This window comes from Tiliqua scincoides, chromosome 13, assembly GCF_035046505.1.
Source record: "Tiliqua scincoides isolate rTilSci1 chromosome 13, rTilSci1.hap2, whole genome shotgun sequence".
Lineage (NCBI taxonomy): Eukaryota > Metazoa > Chordata > Lepidosauria > Squamata > Scincidae > Tiliqua > Tiliqua scincoides.
This window is the reverse complement of record NC_089833.1, coordinates 11,659,988-11,683,714: the sequence shown is the minus strand read 5'-3', so window position 1 is coordinate 11,683,714 and position 23,727 is coordinate 11,659,988. Positions and strand designations below refer to the sequence as shown.

Here is a 23,727-nt window from a genome sequence, read left to right as displayed (position 1 = left end):
TTTTTATCACTCTCCAGTTCTAGTCATCTGTCCAAACTCACAAGGAAAAATATGGCACACGTGCAGTGTTAGGAGAGCTGTAAAGGCTTTAAGCTTTTAGATAAGATGGTTAACTGTCACAGGATAACGGCATTGACAACTTGTGCCACCTGCAGTCAGTTGGTTCCAATGCAACAGGACAAGCAAGAATTAGAAATACCTTGGTGTACAGTAGAGCCAGTGGTTAAAGGTAGATCAAGTGTCCATGCAAGGAGGTTGTTCTAGTGGTGTGGATGAGGTTTAGAAATTTCACCAGTCATCTGTTGATACCCACCCACCCACTTTTAAAGGGTCTGGGATGCTTCTTAGCGCTGGATGTTCCCCGGTTGTTCCCTTCCTTGAGCAGGAATGCTTTCTATCAAGCAGAGCAATTTTTATCTAGAGGGAAGCAGGAATCCCTAGTTGCTAGCTCACAAAGTCACACCAAGCCATCCATTCCTATGCCTACAGATGGCATCAGGCCCCTACTCCAGGGATTATACAAATGTTAATGGATGGAATTTTGAAAAACCGTTGGCAGCTAGAAGACCTCCGATGCCTGCAGCTCTTTCCAGCAGAATAATTGCCTTAGTTTCTTCAAGTCATGATTGTTCACAGCTTAATAGTTAGCAGCAGGTGTGTGCTGTTTTAAAAGAAGTAATCGGGGGGGGAGGGTAAATGTTCCCAGAGGCAGTCTGTTTTGGTTGTGTGGTCTGCCGCCTTCTGAAGTGAGAGGTGTGCACCTGGCAAAACTGAGTGTACTGGCCACCTTGGGAAGCTTACCTGATCCACAGGTACATTTCTTAGCCACCTGGTACCTCTGTCAGTGCTCTGCCCACCTGTGCTGGTGTGGCAAAACGCGATGTGATCAGAACTTCATCTGTTACTCAGTGCTTAAGGACTCAAACCAACAAGAAGTACGTGTTTCCCCTCCCCCTCGTCGTGACTGAATTCCGCCTTGGTAATGTAGAGATTCTGATGGACAATATTTCAGTGACCGAGAACCTGCTTATTTGAGATCTGGAACTGCCACTGCTACCTTGATGCAATAGTTGCTGATACCTTAATCTACTTTGTAACCTGGAACTAGCGGTAAATCGGCATGGAGGGGAGTGGCGCAGCTGACAATCAGGATGTCCAACATGTCAGTCAGCTGGGAGTGGACAGAAGTGTCCCTGTCATTGCTGGAGGAAACAGATTCCTCTGTAGAGTTGAGACCAGTTGCAGTTTCTTTGTTTTCTTGTTTGTTTTGCCGTGGGTGCTGCATCCCTTTTGAGCTTGTACCTTTTGGAAATAACATTGCAAGAGCTCTTTTTAGCTTGCTATACCTTTTATCAGGAATAGAGTAGTAGAGCATTTTGGCTGGCATGCCTCACTGGACACTGTCCATTCTGCCCAGCAACCAGCAACTCTAGCAAGGAGAAGCTCAAGGTGAGTGGTTTTGTCTCCCAATGAATGGAACTTTGGGACTGTGATGGGGATTCAGGACTGGCCCCTGAGGTAAAGAGTTGTTTTTGGTTGGACTGCAATAAAACCCTATTATTTCTGCAAGAACCTCTGCCTGGACTTGGTCTCTCACACCTGGGTAGCACCACCATGTTTTACCCCATCCCATTGGATGTAGCACCTTTAGGAGGAGATGGAGGGGGCATCGTAGTTCTTCATACAGTTATCCTTGAAAATACTACTGCTGCATTAACGAAGAAAATAGGTGGCTTGACTGTGGAATTGAGAGGATTCAAAACCCTTTCATTTATGGTTTCTCTCACTGTCCTAGTTGCCCATTGTGCTTCATCGCGTCAGATCATTTCCCACTGGAAGAATTGTACGAGACATGATTGCCCTGTGTGTCTCCCCCTGAAGAATGCCAGTGACAAGAGAAACCAGCAACGTAAGTGACTAAGTTCTGTGAAAGCAATAGGGTGCAGGTAGGAAGACCCTTCCCTGAAATATGTGAACCTCTTCTGATTTGACAGATGTGCTTGTGGGCTTCTGTCCTGCAGGCTTCCATTGTCAGTGTGTGTGACTGTTTTTATCACTTGCTATTTAACTGTCTTACCGCACAATCTTATTCATGACTACTCAGAAGCAAGTCCCATTGTGTTCAGTAGGGCTTACTGCTGGTAAATTGTGTTTGGATTGCATCCTGTGTTTAGTAAAAATGAAGTTGCCAAGCCCAGGAGTGCACAAAACCACACTATATAGAAGGCATTTGTATTGGCACCTTATGTAGATAATTGTTCATAATCACCTCTAATTTGGAAGCTGTCGAAGAGTTCCTTAATACCTAGAGCAGTACAAAAGAATCTTGTCCTGTTTGCATCAGGAACGGCACTTGGAAACACAAGTTGGTTGTAACTGCGCATCTATAACTACTACTTGTGGAGAAGATTTTATTATTATTATTATTAACAGTATTTATATACCGCTTTTCAACTAAAAGTTCACAAAGCGGTTTACAGAGAAAAATCCAATAACTAAATGGCTCCCTGTCCCAAAAGGGCTCACAATCTAAAAAGATGCAAAAGAATACCAGCAGACAGCCACTAGAACAGACACTGCTGGGGTGAGGTGGGCCAGTTACTCTCCCCCTGCTAAGAAAAGAGGAGCACCCACTTGAAAAAGTGCCTCTTACCCAATTAGCAGGGGACAAGTGTGGCTTACTGATGTTGTACTCTGGCATAATGGGTTGACTAGTTAAAATCTGAAGTTGTTTGCTTGCCAGCCTGCTTAGGAAGTTCATGTCTCATCCAATAGTCAGGATGCAGTTCAAGAACTTCAAGAACTCAGGGAAAGCTTCTTTGGAATCAGCTTCCTCACTGTGTGTGCAGCATGTTTCCTTGAAGGGAGCTAGACTTGCGAAGCAGGTAACTCAAATGGAGTGAAAGTTTACCAAGTGCTATGAGGCTTGACCAGTACCCATAATCCATACGTATTCTATGTATATGTCAATTTTATGCTAAAGAAATTCAGTTTGTTTTCCTTTTTTTTGTAGCACTTCTCGGATCACCAGCTAGTGGAATTCAGAATTCTCTTGCCTCTGGAACAGGCCAGCCAGCAACACCATCTCTTAGTAACCCTAACCCAATTGACCCCAGTTCTATGCAGCGAGCATATGCTGCTCTCGGCCTGCCCTATGGCAATCAACCACAGGCTCCATTGCAGCCACAAGTACAAGGCCAGCAACCTGCCCAACCTCAGACCCATCAGCAAATGAGGACTATAAATGCACCGGGTATGTAGAGAACTTGATTGTAAAAGCCGCCAGCACAAAGATCATGGCAATCTGGTTCAGAAATGGGGAGATCTCTATTGATGTCAGGGGACTTGTGCTTGAAGAATGAAGAGGGCAGCCTGCAGAACTGCAAGCCAGGCAGTCCTTTAGGAGAACTGGGAGGGCAGTTTCATTAGAAAGGGCTCTGGGTGTACAGAAAAGGAAAGCTAGATAATGGTGTCTGAGTGAGCAGAGAGGGTCTGCACCATCTGAAAGAACCTGCTTTTGGAAACTGATTAGCAAGTTGCTTGTGGAGCCATTTCTGTTTAGTCTATTTCAGTTCTGATTTGAAACTGTTTGTTTCAATTAAGAATTGAACGATCTTATTGTCGTATCTTAATATTGCTTAACAGAAACATTGGTGGAGAAAGCATTTGACTAAAAACAATAATATATGGGTACAGCTGGCTTATTTACCTGTTACTATAAAATTAAGTGCCAGATCTCAAGTACGGTTTTTATAAGTGTTGCTTTTGTAAGAGTGTTTACTGTCTAATATTCCATCTGGACTAATGCCGGATAATCTTGTTCTGAAGGAGCTAACCAGCTGAATCTTGCTGCGGGAGGAATAACGGACCAGCAAGCCAGCCTGGTCTCGGAAACGGCTCTTCCAACTTCACTTGGGACGGCAAAGTAAGGCGCGTCTGGTTGTGTCTGGTTACCCTCTGTTTTCATTGTAGAAATGTTGCCAGTCTATAACAAGCCTTTTCTTAACATTTCATATTCTCTTTTCTCAAATACCTTCCTTATTGGGTGGGTTAATTTCCCCCCTTCCCTTTACCATCTATATTGTAATTAAAAGTATTTACTGGTTCAGTGGTGGTAGTATTATTTGAGAGAGAGAGAGAGAGAGAGAGAGAGAGTTTATCTTAGTGCAGGAGGTCTGGTCTAGAGGGTAGAGCCTCCATTTGCCTGAAGATAATATCCACAAGGTCGCCAGTTCGAGGCCACTGGCACCGTGCAACCTTGAAGCAGCTGAAAAGCTGAGCCGAATTATTCCATCTGCTCTGAGTGTGGGAGGATGGAGGCCAGAACGTGAAACCAGATCAAGAAAGAAACATCTTGAATGCTGTGGTTCTTGAAAGATAGAACCTTCTTTCAATTGTAAAAATCCCTACGGGGTTTAGAACAGCCTGCCTATGTAAACCGCCTTGAATAAAGTCTAAGGAGAAATCTGAGGACCAAGAAAGGCGGTATAGAAATACCTGTATTATTATTATTATTATTATTATTATTATTATTATTAGTGGGGGAGAGGGCTAAGGCTTTGTGGAAAAGCTAAATATTAAGAAGAGATTTGAAGGAAGTGAGTTGGGAATAAGGTCCTGCAAGATCATAGAGGACTTTGAAAGTGAGGGACAAAGATCTTGAGCTTGATTCAGGAGAAGACAGAGCCAGTGAAGTGCTTTAAGGAGGCGTGTGGCACGGTGGATGTAGCAAGTCAGAGATGGATGTTCTTAGCAGCAGAGGTGAGGGGTGGGGTGGCTTGGGGTGAGAGGGCTAGCATCAGCCAGTAGAAGACCAGTGAGGAGGGTTGCAGGAGGCAAGTGAAGAGACATCCAGGGATGTGAAATAGTTTTTGATAATCTATTACTTGATAATTGCTTTGCTTTGTTAACAATAAGTAGAGTCGTAATCGGGGATGCAATAAAGAGCTTCATGGTTTTCCACTGTTGCCTTTCCTCCAGCCCCTTAATGAACGATGGCACAAATTCAGGCAGTGTTGGAAATCTCAGCGGCTCAATGCCAACCGCTGCACCACCTTCAAGTAGCGGAGTGAGAAAAGCCTGGCATGAGCATGTCACTCAGGATCTACGCAATCACTTAGTGCATAAACTGTAAGTAGTTGAAAAGTTGACTCGCTAGGTATCGCTGCTTATGGGATTGGACAAGCTTCTTGCTGGAATTCCCGTGGATTTGGGATCCAGTTGTTTTGAACCCATTAGGAAGTGGGTTTGCACTGGGATGCAGCAGTAAGGATTTGTTTGTTCTTCACTGTAAGAAAAGAGTTTTCATAAATAATTTTCTGTTTGGGCTGTAGGGAAAAGGGGCGTTTCCCACAAGCACCTTTTTTCAGAGTTTCTCATCCTTGGCTCTAATGCTGAGATAGGATTCAATTAAGTGAGCCTGGGGAGAGAACAAAACTGATGGCCCTGTCCTACCCCCTCCCCCGTGCTTGTGGAGTACATGCTCCACCAGCACAGTCAGTTTCAAATCAGAACTGAAATAGACTAATCTGTTTCAACATGCTTTATGGCACAGGCTTTATTTGCATACAACATACAACATGCTTTATTTGCGACAGCGTAGAAGTTGCAGTGCTGGTGGGAAGGCATGCACTGTCCCACTGGGCCAGATTCAGAAGGCTGCTCTGAGTAGTGCAGGAGGTGGCAGGGTTGGGAGGGGGTGTAACAAGGAGGGTGGTGGCAGGGATGGATTGGACCTGCAAGGGGTAGGCTCAGCACTGCTGGTGTACGCCGTATTCTAGCCCCCTTCCCAGACCCAATCTGTGGACACAAGGCAACACGAACTTGTGCCGGCTATTTAGCAGGCACAGATTCAAGTTGCGCCATTGTGCTGGATGGGGCTTACTCCAGGACAAAGGGGCGAATGTGCACTTACTCCGAGGAGGCTGCCAGCACTGCAGAAGCCCCATAGGATTCAGCATGGGCTGCAGGGGATGGGGGAGGGTAGATAGAATTGGGCTGCCTATCTGTTGGGGAAGTTGAATTGTTTTCAATTCATATTCATTGACGAATATGAAGATAAAATTAAGAAGCGAGTCTCTTGGCAGTTTGTCTATAAGATGATTTTTATCTTCCTCTTGTAGTGTGCAAGCCATCTTTCCCACTCCAGACCCAGCAGCGCTGAAGGATCGCCGGATGGAGAATTTGGTAGCTTACGCAAGGAAAGTAGAAGGGGATATGTATGAATCTGCTAACAGTAGGGTAGGTTACATATTGGTTCTTAAGCTTTATTTATGAGCTTCCCCGGTGCAAAGTGAAGAAAAATTGCCCTAGTTTGAGTGTTCCACTGCTGTGGGGACGACGACGACTAGTGCTTCATTCCATTGTTTAAGGTAAAGAAATCCAGAAAATTGGGGTGATTAAAGTATTCAGGCTACCCTGTGCAAAGTGTTGAAATGTCCCAGCATCAGCCTTCCCAGGAAGATCACAATGGAAACATTTAAGAAGTGGTCTGTTTAGTTGTATGTTTCTGCGTGTGAAAGCAGCACCTGACTTAGCCCTTTACCACTTTATTTTCGGTTTAACGTGATTGTTGATATTGCTGTTCGAATAGCACAGTCCACCACTCACTTCTTAAGAGGGTGGTCTCCCAAATCCTGACCAGCCCTTCTGGAGACTATTTTTCTTTGTTCCTGAGCTAAAATCCTTAATGTTGGCCATATTGTCGTCACCCCATTAGGTCTGGGTCTTCCGCCTTGGCCAGGTTTCATATAGGGTCACTGTCATCTCAACAGAGGTGCTTAGATATGTAGATATCAAGTCATAACTCATTCAGATTGCTGCTGTTTATGTCAAATGAATTGTAAAGCCAGAGTTAGGCCTTTTCTGCCCAACGTTGCATGTACACAACAGGGATCAAATGTGTACACCTGTGGGCTGGGCAGAGATGGGTTAATCTGACCCAGCTGTGCTGGTTTTATATATGTTCTAAAACCTAATGCTAGTGTGTTTCCCTTTTTAGGATGAATACTACCATTTATTGGCAGAGAAAATCTACAAAATACAAAAGGAGCTAGAAGAAAAACGGAGGTCTCGTTTACACAAGCAGGGGATGTTGGGCAATCAATCAGCCTTGCAGGTCCCAGGGACGCAGCCCCCTGGCATTCCACAGGTGGCACCAAGTATGGGACCAGCTCAGCCTGTGAGACCTCCCAGTAAGTTCCTCCTTTAAGGGAGCAGATAAATTGGAAAAGGGCTTTTTTTAAATCCATTGTTTTCTATAGGGTCCCGTACCCTTCCTTTCTAACCATCAATAAAAGGAGCTTGCTGTCAAAATGAAACAGTGCACAGTAATAAAAACAGAAATGCCAGTGTCAATAAAACCAGGGTAAAAAAGCAACAGCAGCATCAAACGGTGCAAGGATGGTCACCTGCAAATATTTGCTGAAATAAACTGTTCTGCCTCCTCTTAAAGTGAGCAGCAAATGGTCCCAGCTCTTCTCAGTCTTGGGCACCCCCTCTGAAAAGGCCCTGTCTTGGGTAACCACCTGCCTTATTTCTGCATATTGTAAGTAAGAGTTTGGTAGGAGTGAGGAAAAGCACCCTTCTTTTTGTTTTAGCTGTCAACAGGTATCGTCTTAGATGAGGTCTTCTCTCCTGTGTTTGAGAGAGGAAAGCCTCACCTAAGATGATGCTGTGGGTTTTACCTACCGTGGTTAAAAATTAACGCTAAAAAAAGTGATGCTCAATTAACCAGAGATGACTTTTTAGATAGCAGAAAAGCTTGCTCATAAATTCATCAGTTAATGGTTGCAGCCTTCCCGGGACAAGTCTGCCTGTTGCCCAAAGGCAGCGGCATAACTTGATGGAGCATGTGGACTTTGTAGCGGCATGTGTAAAAAGAGTGAGCTGGGTTTTTGTTCTCTTGCAGACGGGCCACTACCCATGCCGAACGTGCCTCTGAGCCGCATGCAGGGGTCTCAAGGTATGGAACTTGCTCTTTTCCTCAGCCTTTTCTTTGAGAGTCTTTTGGGGGAAGGGAGGCCATTCCTGCAGCTTCTACCTTGAGCGCCTGTCCCAAATAAACAGGTGGTCAGTGCAGCCCCTTTGAGAGGGATTGCACTTCGGATTGGTGTCTAAAGCAGCCCTGGTACCCGTGGCTTTCCTAGCTCAGGTAGACACAGAGGCAGCCTTTCAGCCGGTCCAGGAAAGCTGTGGTGTGTTTACTTCTCAAACTCCCCTTCAGAACTGATTTACTTCCTGGGTCTGCTCCAACCCACATTCAAGCAAGAGATCTTCAGTGAAGCAACTCGAGCATGTCCTGGTGACCTGTTCCCTTGGCTGTTGCGTCCTTTCTCCTCTCTTGTCCTTCATTGGATTGTCTTGGGTGGAACCTCACTGGCTGTCTGAGCCTCATCACATGCCTGCTTTCATCCAGCACAAGCTACTTGTGCTTACACAATGGCCTTGCCCCTCCCTACCTTTCAGTCCTATCCTGCCACAGCCCTCCCCCCCCATAACCTTTGCTCTTCCCGCTCTACCACCCTCTGCCATCCAAAGGGTTCTGGCTTCTTTAAGTATCTCCCCTCTGCCTCCTATGCCTGAAACACTGCGTCGGTGTCCCCCTTCTGTCTTTCCTCAAGTTGCTTCTTACAACCTATGTGTTTTATGAAGGCTTTGGCAAAGCACCTTTGTTCTCTTCCCTGCTGTAGCTAAGTACAGTTGGCCCACGCCATCAAAATTCTGCAGCACCAAATTCTGCGGTGGCGCCCTGTGGAAAAAAAACAACCTAGTGGCTGCTGGTTAAGAGAGTAACAGGCCCTTCCACATTTCAAGCTGACCATCTTCAGTTCCTGGCTTGAATTGTTGCTGGGTGCATCTTGATTTCATTGGGTTTCCTTTTGCAGTTAGTCAGTTGTGTGCTAAATTGACTCCTGAATGTTCTTTTTAACAAAGCAGAGCCCCCTTCCGTTCTTCTTTCATCCCACTCCACTTGATTGAGCTGCATGTCGAGAAGTGCTTAGGTTATTTGCTCCTAACGAGCTGTTCTGGGGGTGCATTTTGCAGGAGTGAATCAGTTTAACCCCATGTCCATAGGGAATGTCCAAATGCCTCAAGCTCCAATGGGACCTCGGGCAGCTTCTCCAATGAACCACCCAGTCCAGATGAACAACTTGGGCTCTGTTTCAGCGGTTTGTATCTCTTTTCTCTTCTCTCCCGATTGCTGTATGTTCAGCTTTTAAATTCAGATGGTATTTGCCTTGAGCTTTCCCCGGTGCGGCTGCATTTGAAATTTGGCTCCCCTAAATTGCTCTGAATTTCTGCATGTACAATTTTCAAATATATTTGCCCATTCAAAATAGTAAAAATGTTAGAGATTATGGTACCCTAAGAGAGTGGGGATTGTGACCACACCGGAAAGCTCATTCTAGTTTAAATGTAAACCTGTTGAAGATCGTATTGGAAATTTAGCTTGATCAGGAGAACTGTTGTCTTGTGCTTTAGAGCTGTCTGAGAAACTAATATTGCTGGCACCTAAGATGTGGGTCCAGATTCCGAATGTAGATGGATTGTTTTGTTTGTTAGATGGCAATGTCTCCTTCTCGGATGCCTCAGTCACAGAACATGATGGGAGCTCATTCGAACAGCCTGATGGGCCAGGCCTCGACCCAAAACCAGTTCCTTCCTCAGAATCAGTTTCCTGCCTCCGGTGGAACTTTGAATGTCAACAGCGTGGCCATGGGGCAGTCAGCAGCACAGACAGGAGTCTCTCAGGTATACTGGAAGAAACCGTGGTTGCTTTGGTGTCTCTGACTTCCTTCCAGCCTTCTGCTTAGGTTGCTATTGAACGTGAACTTTGCTGCCCTATAGAATTCTTGTGGATTCCATTCCTTCTTCTGTATAGATGAATTCAGGTAGAAATTAGTGGGAAAGTGCAAAGGATTTTGACTTGTTTCATGTGTTTGTGCTTGGATCCTGTTAATTGTGTTCAAAAGCAAGATAAAAGGTTAAAGAGAGAGCATGCAATCTTATCTAAATTATGTAGATAATTATGTATTAATTATGTATCTAAATTATGCCAGGGACAGAAGGGTTTTTTATTTTACTTAAGCCAGTACCTGTCTTCAGGAGGTGAGGGGAGTCCCGCAGACACCTCTGCAGGGCTGCCTAAGCCTCAGAACGACTAAAAATAGTGATCCAGTTTTGCAATCAAAATGGCCCAGTGACCCCTAGTAACAAATAATCCTCCCCCACAATCTCCCCATGGCACACCTGCGGACCACTTGCAGCACACCAGTGTGCCGCAGCGAAGTGATTGAAAACTGTCACTTTAAAGGTTAAAACCAATATCTTGAATTGAGCCCAGAAACAATTTGGCAGCTGGTGAGGCCGTCAGAGCAGCAGCCCGATTGTGTCAGACTGCTGGGCCCCAGTGACCACATTCTGAACGAATTGCACTTTGCCCACAGTCTTCAAGGACAGCTCCATGGAGAGTGTGTTGTAGTAATACCACTGAAGCATGGTTGGGTCCAGCTGGCTCTGATATGGCTGCAACTTTAGCAGCACAAAAACAGCTTTGGCAGTCTACCTTGGGGAGCATCCTGTTGTGGTGCTGTTGCGAAGGGGTGATTGGTCTTGTGATTTTCCTGACAGTGTGCTTGGCGGTTGTGTATTTGACTGTTGCTTTAATCACCTTTCCTTCTAGCAGGGGCAAGTTCCTAGTGCTACACTGCCGAATCCTGTGAACATACTTGGCCCACAGGCGAGCCAACTGTCCTGTCCCCCAGTGACCCAGCCACCTCTCCATCAAGCGGCGCCTCCTTTACCTGCGGCTGCCGGCATGCCACCCACTCAGCACCAAACCCCACCAGGACGAACGCCTCCGCAGCCGCCAGTGCCTGCCCAGCCACCCACCCCAGTCTCTGCATCAGGACAGACACCCGCCCCAGCGACCGGCTCTGCCCTAAGTACCGCACAGATGCAGAACACGCCTACGGGGCAAACGGCAGCGCAGCCTCAAGTCACACCGCAGCCTCAAACTCCTGCTCAGCCCCCTTCTGTGCCAACCCCACAACCTTCTCAGCAGTCGGCAGCATCAGCCCATGCCCCTGGCACTCCAGTAAGTATGTGGCGCACTTGGGCAACGTTTCACTTTGCCCAAGCGTGATACGTATCAGGCCGTCTCGGAAAATGACAGACTTGAGAACGGTTGTTTGGGGGAAGGTCTTGCTGTTGGTCCACGCAGAAGTGTATATGGAACTGCAGTTGCTCGCCTGCGTCCCTTAGTCCCTCTCTCCTGCCCAGATCAAATTTTAGATTGGCACCTCCTGAGGAACAGGGACCTGAATTGTTTGTAACCCACCAGAGTGGTCACCTTTAGTGGGCAAATAATGAGGCTCAAGTGGCTCCAGGGGTTTCCATGGAGCTTGAGCTGGCAGCAAGCAGCACGATGGCTCAAGGCCTGAGCAGCTCCTGCGCTCTGGAGAACAACTTTCCTTCTCAGAATACTTTGGACACATCCTGCTCACCCCCTGTCCTCACTGCTGCTCAAGCTTGATCCAGGTCTAACTGTGACTCCTGCTGTGCCTTGTTTTTGTGGCTTAGTAGTGACCCAAGTGCAATTCCTGCACTTCTCAGAAGGACCACAGCAGTGTTGGGATCTCAGTTCTCTCCGAGTAGGGCAGCAGGCAGGCATTTCTACCCCTTCGATCCTCACGATCACCCTGGGAAGTAGGTGATCTGAAGGCCTACACGGCTAATCAGGGAGCTGAATCGGAGTCTCCCTGCTTCTTGTCCAGCGTTCTTGTGACTGTGTCACAAGTCATAATAAATTATTTAGTCTTTGCCATATGACTACATTATTTCTACTGTAGAAGTCTAAAAGGAGATGTCCCTGGGGAAGATGTCTGTCCCGATGGGCACACGCACCCTAGCTTACAGATGCCTGGGTTATGGCCCTCTCTGTCCTGATGCAGTGCACCTTTTGCAGAGGATTCCATACAGGCCTTTTAGCAGCATACAGAGGTGATCCCTTTCCAGGGAGCCGCTCACCTCCCTTCTGCAGCCCAGGCCCTGTGCCAGAGTGCAAGAGCAGTTCTTATGCCCTCTCACTATGGGCCCTTATTTCCTTACTAGCTGTCCCAAGCAGCAGCAAGTGCAGACAACAGGGTGCCTACTCCAGGCTCTGCTACCAGCACTGAGACCAACCTCCAGCAGCTTGGGCATGAGATGCAAGTGCCAGAGAGTAAGTCGGAAGGAAAGCTGGAAAAGGCAGAGTCGGAGTGTGGTGATGCTCAGCTGGAGCCCAAGCCTGAGGTAAGCAAGGAGGCGCACGAAAAGCGTGGCTGCCTCTGGCTCCATCGGAAAATGTATCTGTTGCCTTTGCGTTGTGGGTGAATTTTCGGTTTGTGCCTCGCTTTTCAGCCGGAGGAGGACGCACCAGGCCCTCTACAAACCAAAGAAGAACCAAATGAGGCAGAGGTCAAGCAGGAGCCAATGGAGGTAGAAGGGAAAAAACCAGAGATCAGGGAGGAAGAGGAGGCTGGCAGCAATGGGGCCAGCTCGCAGTCCACGTCACCCTCTCAGCCTCGGAAAAAGAGTACGTCTGCCTGCTGCTCTTTTGTACTCATACTTAGTTCGAACCCCAGATTTGTCTAGCTTGGTCTTCTGCCTATGAACCATGACCAGACAGGGTGCTCCGGGGAGTCCAACAAGTGGGAACATGATAGGGGGAACTGGTCCCAGTTGCCTTCCCATAGTGTCTCGCAAGACAAGCTGTCCCTGAATATGTTCCCCCCGTCCCCTTTTGCAGCTAGAGATCTGTGTGACATGAGTTCGTTGCAGTCGTATAAAGCCATCACCAAAGTTAGCTATAATGAATTCCAGTTCTGCGCAGGTGAAGGAATACTGTGTCGTTGCTTCAGAATTAAGACTGACTGTAGATGCAGCAGATCTGTGGAATGATTTTGCATTAACCATTTGGAATATCTTTGACAGTTTTTAAACCTGAAGAGCTGCGCCAGGCTCTCATGCCCACCCTGGAAGCTTTGTATCGACAGGACCCCGAGTCTCTACCTTTTAGGCAGCCTGTGGACCCGCAGCTCCTGGGTATCCCAGTAAGTGATTTATGACTTGGTTGGCTTGTTGCTTCTGACTTGTCTTCTTTGGTCAGCCATGCGTGATCCTCAGTGCTTCACCTCAGTCTCGCGTGGCTGCGGGTGAGACTACATAGGGTAGAACTGAACAGGAGGTCTTCAGTTCCTTAAACCTCAGCCAGCCTAGTACCCATTCTGGGCGCCTGTTCTGCCCACCCTCTGCCTACCCAGCAGGGAAGCATGCCAGGTCGTGCATGCATGTTGATGGCATCGCACTCTAAAACCCTGGGATGCCTCACCCAGCATTTTTGTATAAATGTTAAACACTATGCGGGACAAGAGAGACCATTGTGGAGCCCAGACCAGACCGCAGCATTGAATTGCAGCACCCAGCTAGTCAGTGAGCCTCGGCCTCAGGTGTTGGCCATTGAGGACCGTGCAGGAGGAAGCTTTGCAACTTACAGGTAGCTGCACCAGTGCTTTCATACAGGTGCATTATGTCCTTTACTGGTGTTTCTGCACAGGCACACTAGCTTTGGGCTGACACGAACCAGCCATTCTGACTTGTGTTGGTTTTCTGATTATGAGAGGTCCATGGTTATGCTTTCCATCTTTCTCTTAATGCAGATCACCCCAGGGGACATTGTACACAGTCCTATGCGTGTCTGCTTGGTGGATCTTACTCCCAGGAAAGCGTATAGAACTTCTGCCTAAGGCAGTTTCTATGCACCTCCTGCTCAAGCCTCTTGCCCTCAAAAGGCTATAAACTGGCTAGTATTCAGAATAATTGTCTGGGTTCAGGAATGGCCTTTTTCACTGAAGGTGGTGTTATCCCACGACGACAGGGATTGTGTGAACTAATGGGAGGCCGCCCCCCCCAAGCATTCTGCTTATATCTTCAGCGGAATGGTTCTTGCTTCTTGCGTCTTTGCCATATCTTGTGAAAAGCCAAATTGGTGCAAGCAGATTTGTCAGCCCAGAGGTCTGTCAAGGGGCCTCAACTTGGTTTGAGAGACAGCACCATGGGGCAGACTGTTGACTGTTTTTTCTTCTTTGGGGTTACTGGTGGTATTGTTGCTCAAGAATGGCTGGTTCCAAGAGCAAAGCTTTTGGTCTCTCCCTGGCCTAGGACTAGACTAGGCCTAGCCAGTCTCTTTCAAGTGCCCCCCAATGGTTAGCAAGAGTATCTGGGATCCCGTCCCAGGTGCAGGTAAAGCCAGATTTTCCACTGTCCCTTCAGACAGTTCCTTTCTGATCGAGCTTTCCTATTGCCCCTCCTGCAGTGGAGGCTCTTGGGCAGAGATCCTCTGTTTCCAAGACCTGTCCAACCTTTCCATGTAGCACAGTACTTCACAACACACTGATCAAAAGGTTGGGGCTATTCAGGGCAGGAGGCAACTGTTGGCTTTGTTGGATGTGCCGCAGCTCTGGCTCCCGATAAGCCTCTTGGGTAGCACAGGGACTGGTTGACCCACAACTGCAAGGGCCCAGCAACCACAGTGTTTCTCTTGTTTGGTCTTCTCATTTGAAGGATTACTTTGACATTGTGAAGAACCCCATGGATCTGTCCACGATCAAACGCAAATTGGATACAGGGCAGTACCAAGAGCCGTGGCAGTACGTGGATGACGTCTGGCTAATGTTCAATAACGCTTGGCTCTATAACCGCAAGACGTCAAGAGTCTACAAATTTTGCACTAAGCTGGCCGAGGTCTTTGAGCAAGAAATTGATCCTGTTATGCAGTCCTTGGGATACTGTTGTGGACGCAAGGTATGGGCACGTGTGAAAACGCTGCTTCCTCCAAGACTCAGCCACCTCTTCCTGGCAGTCGGCAGTGATGTCACCACATCATTGCTGTCTTCCAGGTCAGCTGAGCTCCGAGGTGCGTGTGCCTTGGGGGTAAGGCTGCACATGCCTGATCTCGTTTGATCTCGGAAGCTAAGCAGGGTCAGGCCTGGTTAGTACATGGATGGGAGACCGCCAGGGATACCGGGTGCTGTAGGCTTATACCATAGTCTTTCGAGACTGAAGGTTGCCAAACTGTATGGGAATTGTGTCTTGGAACAGAAGGAATATGGGTTTTATTGTGAAAGGGGATGGTCCAGTGTTGTTAATGGATTTTGAATCAACACTGTGTATTCCTTAGCTCCCTTACCCCCAAAATCAGTGTTGTGAATGCTTATTTTGAAATTATTTAAGAGACTTCTACTATGCTTTTCAGTCTAAGCCTCCAAGGCAGTAAGCAGGGGGAATAACACCACAGTTAAAACAGTAAAATAGTGGAAATCACAAAACAATAAAACAGCAGCAGAGAAACAGAGACCAGCCTTCTATTAAAAGCTCAGAAGAATAAAATGGTGTTCAGCAACTGCTGCAAAAACTGGGAGGAAACACTGCAGCAGAGGGTTTCTGGGAAGAGTGTTCCACAATTCAGGTGACCCCACAGAAGGGGCAGTACTTGCAGTCGGGCCTCTGGCATGCACCTAAACTGCTTTAGGCCAGCTTCCTCTATCAATTCAGCATCTGCCCACGCAGGAAGTAGAAATTGACTGTGTGTGTGTGTTGGGGGGCATGTAGTTGTTGAATCTCACCAGCAGCTTGCTCTACATGTTCTTCTTTTGCAGTACGAATTTTCTCCTCAGACCTTGTGCTGCTACGGCAAACAGCTTTGCACTATTCCACGCGACGCTGCCTACTACAGTTACCAGAACAGGTGAGTCTTGGCCTTCTTCTGCTTGGGCTAGTCAAGGACTAAGACCACTTGCTGGTATATCTCCTTAAAACCAGTGCATCAGACTCGGATTGAACTCTTCCCCACCCCTTTATTGAACGAGTCTTAGAACAATTTTTACCATGCAGGAAAATTTGTGTGGTCTGAAAGTGGCTACTCATCTCACAGATGATGGACAGTACATTTTGATATTTAAAAACAAAATGAAGAGCAGGGAAAAACACAAACCCTGTTTGGAGCATAGTTTAGCTGAAGCTGTGCTGGTGACTGGAGTGATGGGCTTTGATGGGGAAGAACCTCTTCGGATGCTACCCAGCTCTGAAGCACAGTGGGTGGCTCTGGGCAAGTCTTTCTCCAGCTACTTCATGGACTCGCTGGGCTAAAAGTCTGCTTTGAGCTGTGGAGAGGAAGAGTGGGTTATGTCAAGAAGTTGAATATTGCTGACTGAGTAGCACCTGGTGGTCAAGTAGGGTGATGGCGTCTTTGAAGTGCTGATGGTTTTGCTCTTGAAATACCTTCACTATAAGGAAATGGAGGTGACTTAAGGAGATCTATTGGTGGGTAGTCCTTTGTACTTCTATTTTGTAAGATTTGCCTGGACTCTGGTAAATTCATGTTGGAAAAATGGCCCTTTTCCATTAGCCATTTCTTACCGAGGATCCTTCTGACTTTAGTGGGGGAGGGCTTTGCTGCTGGGAAAGGCTCTCTAGGTTATCTTTAGAGTTGTGTTATTGCAAGTGGGAACTCTGGGTAATTAATTAGGATAACGGGATACACCGGGCAAGGGGCCATGTGACTAAAGACTAAAGCAGTGTAATTCAGCACAAAGGTTGGGGATTCTGGTTGGATCTTTGCACTGTAAGTGATAGTCCATTGGAGCCATTCTTTGTCTGAGTCTGGCGAGGGGGACGGGGACGGACAAGATGCTGTCTGATTGTCCTGTGAACCATTCAGTGTTGAATTTGGGCTAAGGTGCCGCTGGAATGTGAGTGAGTCACTTTAGCTTAACTTTGTTGTTTTTTTGTTTACTCTGAATGTCATTGTCCACTGGGTGGAATGTATAGTTGCTGGTTAGCAACTTATATATCTGCTGTTAGCAGAACAGAGCCTGCACTTGTACTTGAATTGTGTCTTTTGCAGTGCACAGGGCTTAAGAAAGTTGAAATGACTAGCCTGTTTGTCTATCCTGGAGAGGAAGAGCTGGAAATGGGCCCCAGAGTTCTCAATTCCATGCAGGAAAATGAAGAAAGAGCTAAAAATCTAATTGCCCGTAGGAGGGTGGCTGTTCTTAGACCCATATTTTGGGGAGAAAAATTACCCTGCAAACACTTCGGAACTTTCTTCTGAAACAGCTTTCTTCAAAAACAGTGCATTAAACAATTAATTGGACATTTCCCCTTGTTTGGGATGCCGAGTCTTTGTGCTGTGCTTCCTTATTGAAGGGAGTCCAAGATCCCTTGAGAACTGCTTCTGGAAACTTTTTTGTTCCCCGTGAATTACATAAATCGCAGCAGCTACTTTGCTGTTTAAAGCATAATGGAATGTAGATCTTGTCCATAGTTCCCCTACGCATCTCCTCTTAAGAACATCAGGAGAGCCTTGCTGGATCAGGCCAAGGACCCATCAGCATCCTGTATCCCACAGTGGCCCACCAGATGCCTCTGGAGCCACATGAGACAAGATACTTACATCCTGTTGCCAGTCCCTTGCATCTGGATTCAGGGAAAGGCTACCTTTAAAACCCAGAGGTTGCATACAGACATTGAACTCGTAATCTGTGATAGACTTTTCCTCCATAACTCTATCCAATCCCCATTTAAAGGCATCTAAGTGCCATCATACTATCCTGTGGCAAAGAGTTCCACAGATGAATTATGTGCTGGGTAAAGAAATATTTCCTGTTGTCTGCTCTGACTCCCCTGCTAGTCAATTTTGGTGGATGACCCTTTGTTTTGGCGTTGTGCGAGTGGGAAAAGAACTCCCCTCTATCCAGTCTGTTCATCCCATGCATGATTTTATGTGTCTCAATCATGTCTCCTCCCCTCCCGGCACCTTCTTTCTAGACTGAAGAACCCCAAACACTGTAGCCAGATCCCCCAGCCCAATAGTCCCGGACTGTCATCTTCTGTGTATTGGGCAACCAAGAGACAAGTGCCTTGAGCCTCAGACTTGCAACCACTGGGTTTTGGGGTCTGCTGTGCCCATTTGAGAAGCACCTGGACTATCTTTGGGGCTGTATATCAGAGTCAGCTGTGGACCTGTCAGGGTTCTTTCACACTGGGCTAAATTTTGGTGATTGGGAAGAGCTGATTTGGGTGAAGAGTGGCCACCCCTGTTTAGCTTTCCAAACTTGACTGACTGTTCTTATTGTGAATTCATAGATTCCCCCACTTGTCCCCAGCAGAATGATGTATCTGGCAGGTGTAGCTTCCATTCTCTCTGGTCCTGGAGATAGCTCCCAACCTGTGTGTGTGAAGAAAGCCACCCACCATATTGCTTCCTCTGTGACGTGCAGAGTTGACTGTGCACCAAACCCTGTCACTTTGGTGTCTGAGCACTAAAACTACCCTGTCTGTTTGCCCTCTTTCCCTGCTGTCCTTGTTCCGAAGATGTTGCTGTACTTCCTTCTGTGCCTTGCAACAATATGTTTTCGCTGCCTTCCCGGATCCAGCTCATGCCCTTCCCAGTCATTTAGGGTTGGGGTTTGCTGTCGGCTCAGAGACAACTTTGCTTCCAGTTCATCTCAGAAAAAAATTGTGAATTTAACCATATTCCAGCGTAGAGCTGTGTCTGAGGGGAGGCAGATGCTCAATTCACCTTGGCTTCTAAAGCAACAAGGGGAGCTGGCTGGCTGGCCGGCCAACCTCCAGCCAAATTGACAAAGTCGTAACTGGCTCCGATACCAGTATGCAAAGACGTAGCATGTCCTGCTTGACTTCATTGTCTACGACTGGAATAAAAACAATGCAGCTCTCCTGCGTATATTTATAAAGCGGACATGAATAGCTGGAAACTCTGACCCATAAATGCATTTCTGTATCCAGCATGCATTTGGTTTCATTTATATTACGCATTTAAATGAGCAGTTGGTCACATTGAACCTAATTTTGGATGTTTAATATAATCCACAATACTAGAAGGATTCCTGCAGATTGAATAAAATGATGACCATCTAAGTTTTCTTGCTTCCATCAGACAGTTTCCAGACCTCTTGTCAGTAGCTCTTGCTTTCAGAGGAAACTGGGTGTTTAAACTGGGGACAATGCAGAATGTTCTCTAAGAATCAGATCAAAATTCTTGGATGGAAAGGCTGGGCGGAGAGTAGCTCTTGGAGGCTACACCACAAGATAGCCTAGAACCCTCTTTTTGGTCTGCAGGGAAACGGCCCTGAATACTGACCTGTGCTTTGCCTTGGCTTTCTACTTGGTGTCGTCCTGGTCTTTGCCTCGTACTACTGATGTCTGTGCTGTTTGTGCCCTTCCCTCTTCTCTAATCCTTCCCTCCCCTCTGTTCCTTTTCATTGTCCACACTTGACCCACCAATCAACCAATTCAACAACGCTTCCCCTTCCGTCGTGGTGCTCTGCTGTGCTCTGCTTGGTGGCTCCGTTGCTCGGGTGTCTCTGTGTGTTTTGATGAACCAGTTCACCCAAATATGGCCTTCTTGCTGACAGGTATCACTTCTGTGAGAGATGTTTCACTGAAATCCAGGGGGAAAACGTGACCCTGGGTGATGACCCTGCCCAGCCACAAACGTAAGTGACGCCTGCTTCCTTGTGACTCAGAGTCTTGGGTACTTTCAGTCACGGCTTGGTACACCTAGCTTTAGCGCGCGTGGAGAAAGAACAGTAGGTCTTGCTCGTCTTTAGCAGTAGCAAACTTTTGTGCAGGCAGCAACTTGCAGGTGCTGCTTCTGTTAGTGAAAATCCTGTTCAGAGTGGAGGTGGCTGTCACTCTCCTAGCAATGTCCTTGTTTGGCTGCTGTATGTCTTCCACCATCAGAGCTGAAACACAGAAGGAGCCCCGAGATTTGGCGTTGTGCCCCAAAATGTGAACTTTTCACACTCCAAAATCCTCTTTGGCAGATCATTGTCCCATGGCCTCCCCCCCCCCCCCATTCTGTATGCAGATGTGATGCATATCCACCTCATATTAAAAACTGACTATAAAGATTACCAACAGTGAATTAAGTGCTATGAATCTTAGGCCGAACCTCCCTCCAAACTCCTGTACATTCCACATTGTGTTAATTCTTCCCCCCTGTGTTGGTGATTGGTTAGATGAGAATTTGATGTCCACATTCTTGCATGTGATATACTGCTGGTGGTTTAGGAGTTTCCTTGTAACATACGAAGCCTTGAGAAGGGCAGGTGCTTCTTGTATTGCATTTAACAGAAATGATGGCGATGAGCATTTTCAAGTCTTGGGATGGTGGGTGGTGGTGATTAGCTTGTCCTGCCTACTTGGGACATTGCAGGGGGCAATGCAGTTGCCAGCACAGCTCTGTTCTCTCTCTCTGTCATTCTCTGCTTTCTGAAGACAAGACACTCATGTATTGTGATGAAGATGGGCCAAAGTGTTTAAAACACAAGGCTTAATTAACTCCTGTCTATCTGTCTGCCTGCAGAACTATCTCAAAAGATCAGTTTGAGAAGAAGAAAAACGATACACTAGATCCAGAGCCGTAAGTATTAAGCCCATTTCCATGGTGGTGGTGAGGGGGGAGAACTATTTAAACTAAATAGCAAGTAAAAGTGTTGGTGGAGGTTATTCAGGCAGTTAAACCGGCTGGTGTGGAATTTGCACGAGCTGGTCAGGTGTTGGCACTAAGACGCAAGTCCAGCAGCCTCTAGCAGCTTAGCTGGATGAACTTCAGCTAGAGTTGGGGGCAGGTGAGTGGGCAGGCAGTGACACAGCACAGGAGAGAAACCACCCAAAAGTATTTGGGTGAGTTTGGAGGCTGTGGAAGGTTCAGATAGGAATTTTTCCCACATCTACCTGGAAATACTGCTACCAGAGGTTGAACCCATGACCTTCTGTATCCAGCGCAGAGATGGCTCTGCCATGGAGCTGCAGCTGCTCTCCCTTAGTCAGAGGGAACCTCACAAAGATGGTTCCTATACAGGACAGTGGGTTTCATAGCCCTCCCCTCTGGTGTTGCCGGACAAGGTTACAGACCCATTGTCAGAGTGTCCAAGGGCAGGTAAGCTCTTGGGGGGGGGAAGCAGCATCCCGCCCTGTTGATTTCAATAGGCTTTTCCCTCCCAAAGCCTTGAGTGTCCTTTGCTATAGATCACAAGGAAGACCCCACATGCCAGGGTTGATTCCTACAGCAGAAAGCACATATTTTTTAAAAATGAGCTCATCCTCAGGAGATCTCCCACTACGGAATCTACCAGAGCACCTCTATTTACAGTATAGAACACTTTGTTATCTTCAGGGCAACAGACAAATGTGGCTAACCAAATTCTCACAACCTAAAAATCATGTTTCCTTCTCCTTGGCCATAAGGTCAGACCCAGATGAAAATGTTTGGCCAACCTCAGGAGGAAGAGTGTTGTGTGTGCTTTGTCCTTGGAAGATTCGAGTTCATGGTACACGACAGCAATCTGTGTTGTTCTGGGCCTGGGAAGTCTTATTCATCGACCCTTGTTTGTACTTTCATGCACTTGCTTCCAGGAAATAAGCCTTGTTTTCTTTCCTTGTTTTCTTGCTCAGATTTGTGGATTGCAAAGAATGTGGCCGGAAGATGCACCAGATCTGCGTCTTGCATTATGATATTATTTGGCCTTCAGGGTAAGCAGTGTCAGAGGGCATCAAACGTTACAATGGTGACTAGCTTTGAACTTGTGTCCAGGGACAGATGATTAGGGACAAAAATGCCTTTGTTCTATTGCTAGCTTAAGTGCAGGCCCAAAATTCCTTTTGGAAGCATAACAGAGAGGTGTCACCTTTTTGTTCCAATTTCTTACCTGCAGCAGAGGGCCTCAGTCATAAGAACATCAGAAGAGCTCTGCTGGATCAGGCCAAGGTCCCATCTAGTCCAACTTGCTGTATCTCACAGTGACCCACCAGATGCCTCTGAGAGCGCTCAAGACACAAGATACTTGTTTCCTGTTGTCACTGCCTTGCATTTGGCATTCAGAGAGAGGCTACCTCAAAAATCTAGAGGCTGCTTACAGTCATTGTGACTTGTGAGGAACTTTTACTCGATCAATCTGTCCAGTCCCCCTTTAAAGGCATTTAGGCCAGTTGGCACCACAACATCCTGTGACAAGGAGTTCCACGGATTAAGAGCTGGGTGAAGAAATATTTCCTTTTATGTGTTCTGACTGTCCTGCCAGTCAATTTAAGTGGATGTCCCCTGCTTCTGATGTGCGAGAGGGGAAAAAAAATTTCCCTCTGTTCACTTTATCCACCCCGTGCATAATTTTATGTGTCTCAATCATGTCCCACTGAAGTCATCTTCCTTCTACACTGAAGAGCCCTAAACCTTGTAGCCTTTTGTCGTAAGGGAGGCACCACAGCCCACTAATCATTTTGGCTGCTGTCTTCTGCAACTTTTCCAGTTCCATCATAGCCTTTTTGAGATGTGGTGACTAGAACAGGACACAGTACTCCAGATGTGGCCTCACCATTGATTTGTACAATGGCAGAATAATATGGAATGTTTGTTCTCCATCCTCTTTTAATGATCCCGAGCATGCAATTAGTTTTCATTGCAGCAACCACATGGAGTTGATGCTTTCATCGAGTTGTCTACAGGCTAATCTTTTAGCATCTTTGACAAAGTATTCTTCAAAGAAGTATTTTTTAGAGGTTCTTTAGAGGCATGCTCTGCTTTTAAATGGAAGGCACTCTCTCCTTATTGGTTTTTTAATTTTTGTACTGCATTTCATTCAAGTAAAAGTTCTCCCCCTTCAGAGCTATATTAAAACTGGCAGGACTTAAAAGCTATGTACATAGAAATGCCTGTGGGGGCTGCTGTGGGGGCCAGATCCTTTGCTTTCTGCCCTGCTTCCAGGAAGCCATATTTCCCCTCCCATTTCTGAACCAAGTGTTCTGGTGCCATGTGGGGTTTTGGAGTCCTCAGTCGTTAGCTTACATTGTGATGAGATCATAACTACAACCAGTGGCCTGATTTCAAAGTCTTAAGCATCACACTTCCATACATGTTATCTATAAATGCACGCTGGGTTAAAGACTGGCATCCATAACACATAACATAGTGGTACGTACGTACGTACACACACACACACACACACACACACGTATGTATGTATGTATGTATGTATGTATGTATGTATGTATGTATGTATGTATGTATTTTTCGGTACTTGTATGGATGGGGGTGCACCCATCATGTGCACACTTGGTGAAGATTGGGAACTGACCCTGAAGCCTTGAGATTGTCCCCCCACTGCTTACTAGATTTGGAGTCAAGCCTCTCAGTGCATCTCTCTGTGGCTGCTGCGTGACCTTCCAGGATGTCTGGACTTCTGACAGCTGAAGTCCCCCAAGCAAGGCAGTGTGCAGGTTGCCCAAGCCAGGAGGTTCACCTAATGCTTCAGCTCCAGGTGGAGGGTGGATGCTCCAGCCACAGAGAGACATGCAGTATGATGCGTTTGCAAGGGGGAGGGCACTGAGACTTCTGGAGCGAAGGCAGGTGGCCCTCTCTGAGAACAAATGTTGTGAGGCGGTTGGGGGGGGGGCTATGCAAACTTGCATATGTTTCCATAGCAATGATGTCACAGCGTATGTTCATTCACTAACTCTTCGTGGTGTGTTTAGCTTTGTGTGCGACAACTGCTTGAAGAAAACTGGCCGTTCACGCAAAGAAAACAAATTCAGTGCCAAAAGTAAGTTTGTGGCCTTTTTCCCGGGGTTTTAAAAAAAGCTTTTAAAATGCCTCTTAGTTTCTTA

The 23,727-nt window shown here is 46.8% G+C and overlaps 1 protein-coding gene across 3 annotated transcripts in view; it reads left to right on the top strand.

Moving 5' to 3' along the window:
* CREBBP (CREB binding protein) overlaps positions 1–23,727 on the top strand; it is a 48,941-nt gene that overhangs the window by 16,467 nt on the left and 8,747 nt on the right. Inside the window, exons 5-23 of one of the 3 annotated variants that reach the window (XM_066640372.1) lie at positions 1,796–1,909; positions 3,014–3,253; positions 3,829–3,925; positions 4,981–5,130; positions 6,123–6,240; positions 7,001–7,193; positions 7,910–7,963; positions 9,076–9,170; positions 9,565–9,753; positions 10,685–11,098; positions 12,115–12,294; positions 12,403–12,577; positions 12,976–13,094; positions 14,605–14,844; positions 15,699–15,787; positions 19,479–19,559; positions 20,432–20,488; positions 21,523–21,600; positions 23,596–23,663. In XM_066640372.1, the coding sequence (XP_066496469.1) occupies positions 1,796–1,909; positions 3,014–3,253; positions 3,829–3,925; positions 4,981–5,130; positions 6,123–6,240; positions 7,001–7,193; positions 7,910–7,963; positions 9,076–9,170; positions 9,565–9,753; positions 10,685–11,098; positions 12,115–12,294; positions 12,403–12,577; positions 12,976–13,094; positions 14,605–14,844; positions 15,699–15,787; positions 19,479–19,559; positions 20,432–20,488; positions 21,523–21,600; positions 23,596–23,663 (2,751 nt within the window). Of the gene's footprint in view, positions 1–1,795; positions 1,910–3,013; positions 3,254–3,828; positions 3,926–4,980; positions 5,131–6,122; positions 6,241–7,000; positions 7,194–7,909; positions 7,964–9,045; positions 9,171–9,564; positions 9,754–10,684; positions 11,099–12,114; positions 12,295–12,402; positions 12,578–12,975; positions 13,095–14,604; positions 14,845–15,698; positions 15,788–19,478; positions 19,560–20,431; positions 20,489–21,522; positions 21,601–23,595; positions 23,664–23,727 lie in introns of all 3 variants that reach the window. The other 2 variants (XM_066640371.1, XM_066640370.1) reach the window with 2 other exon arrangements.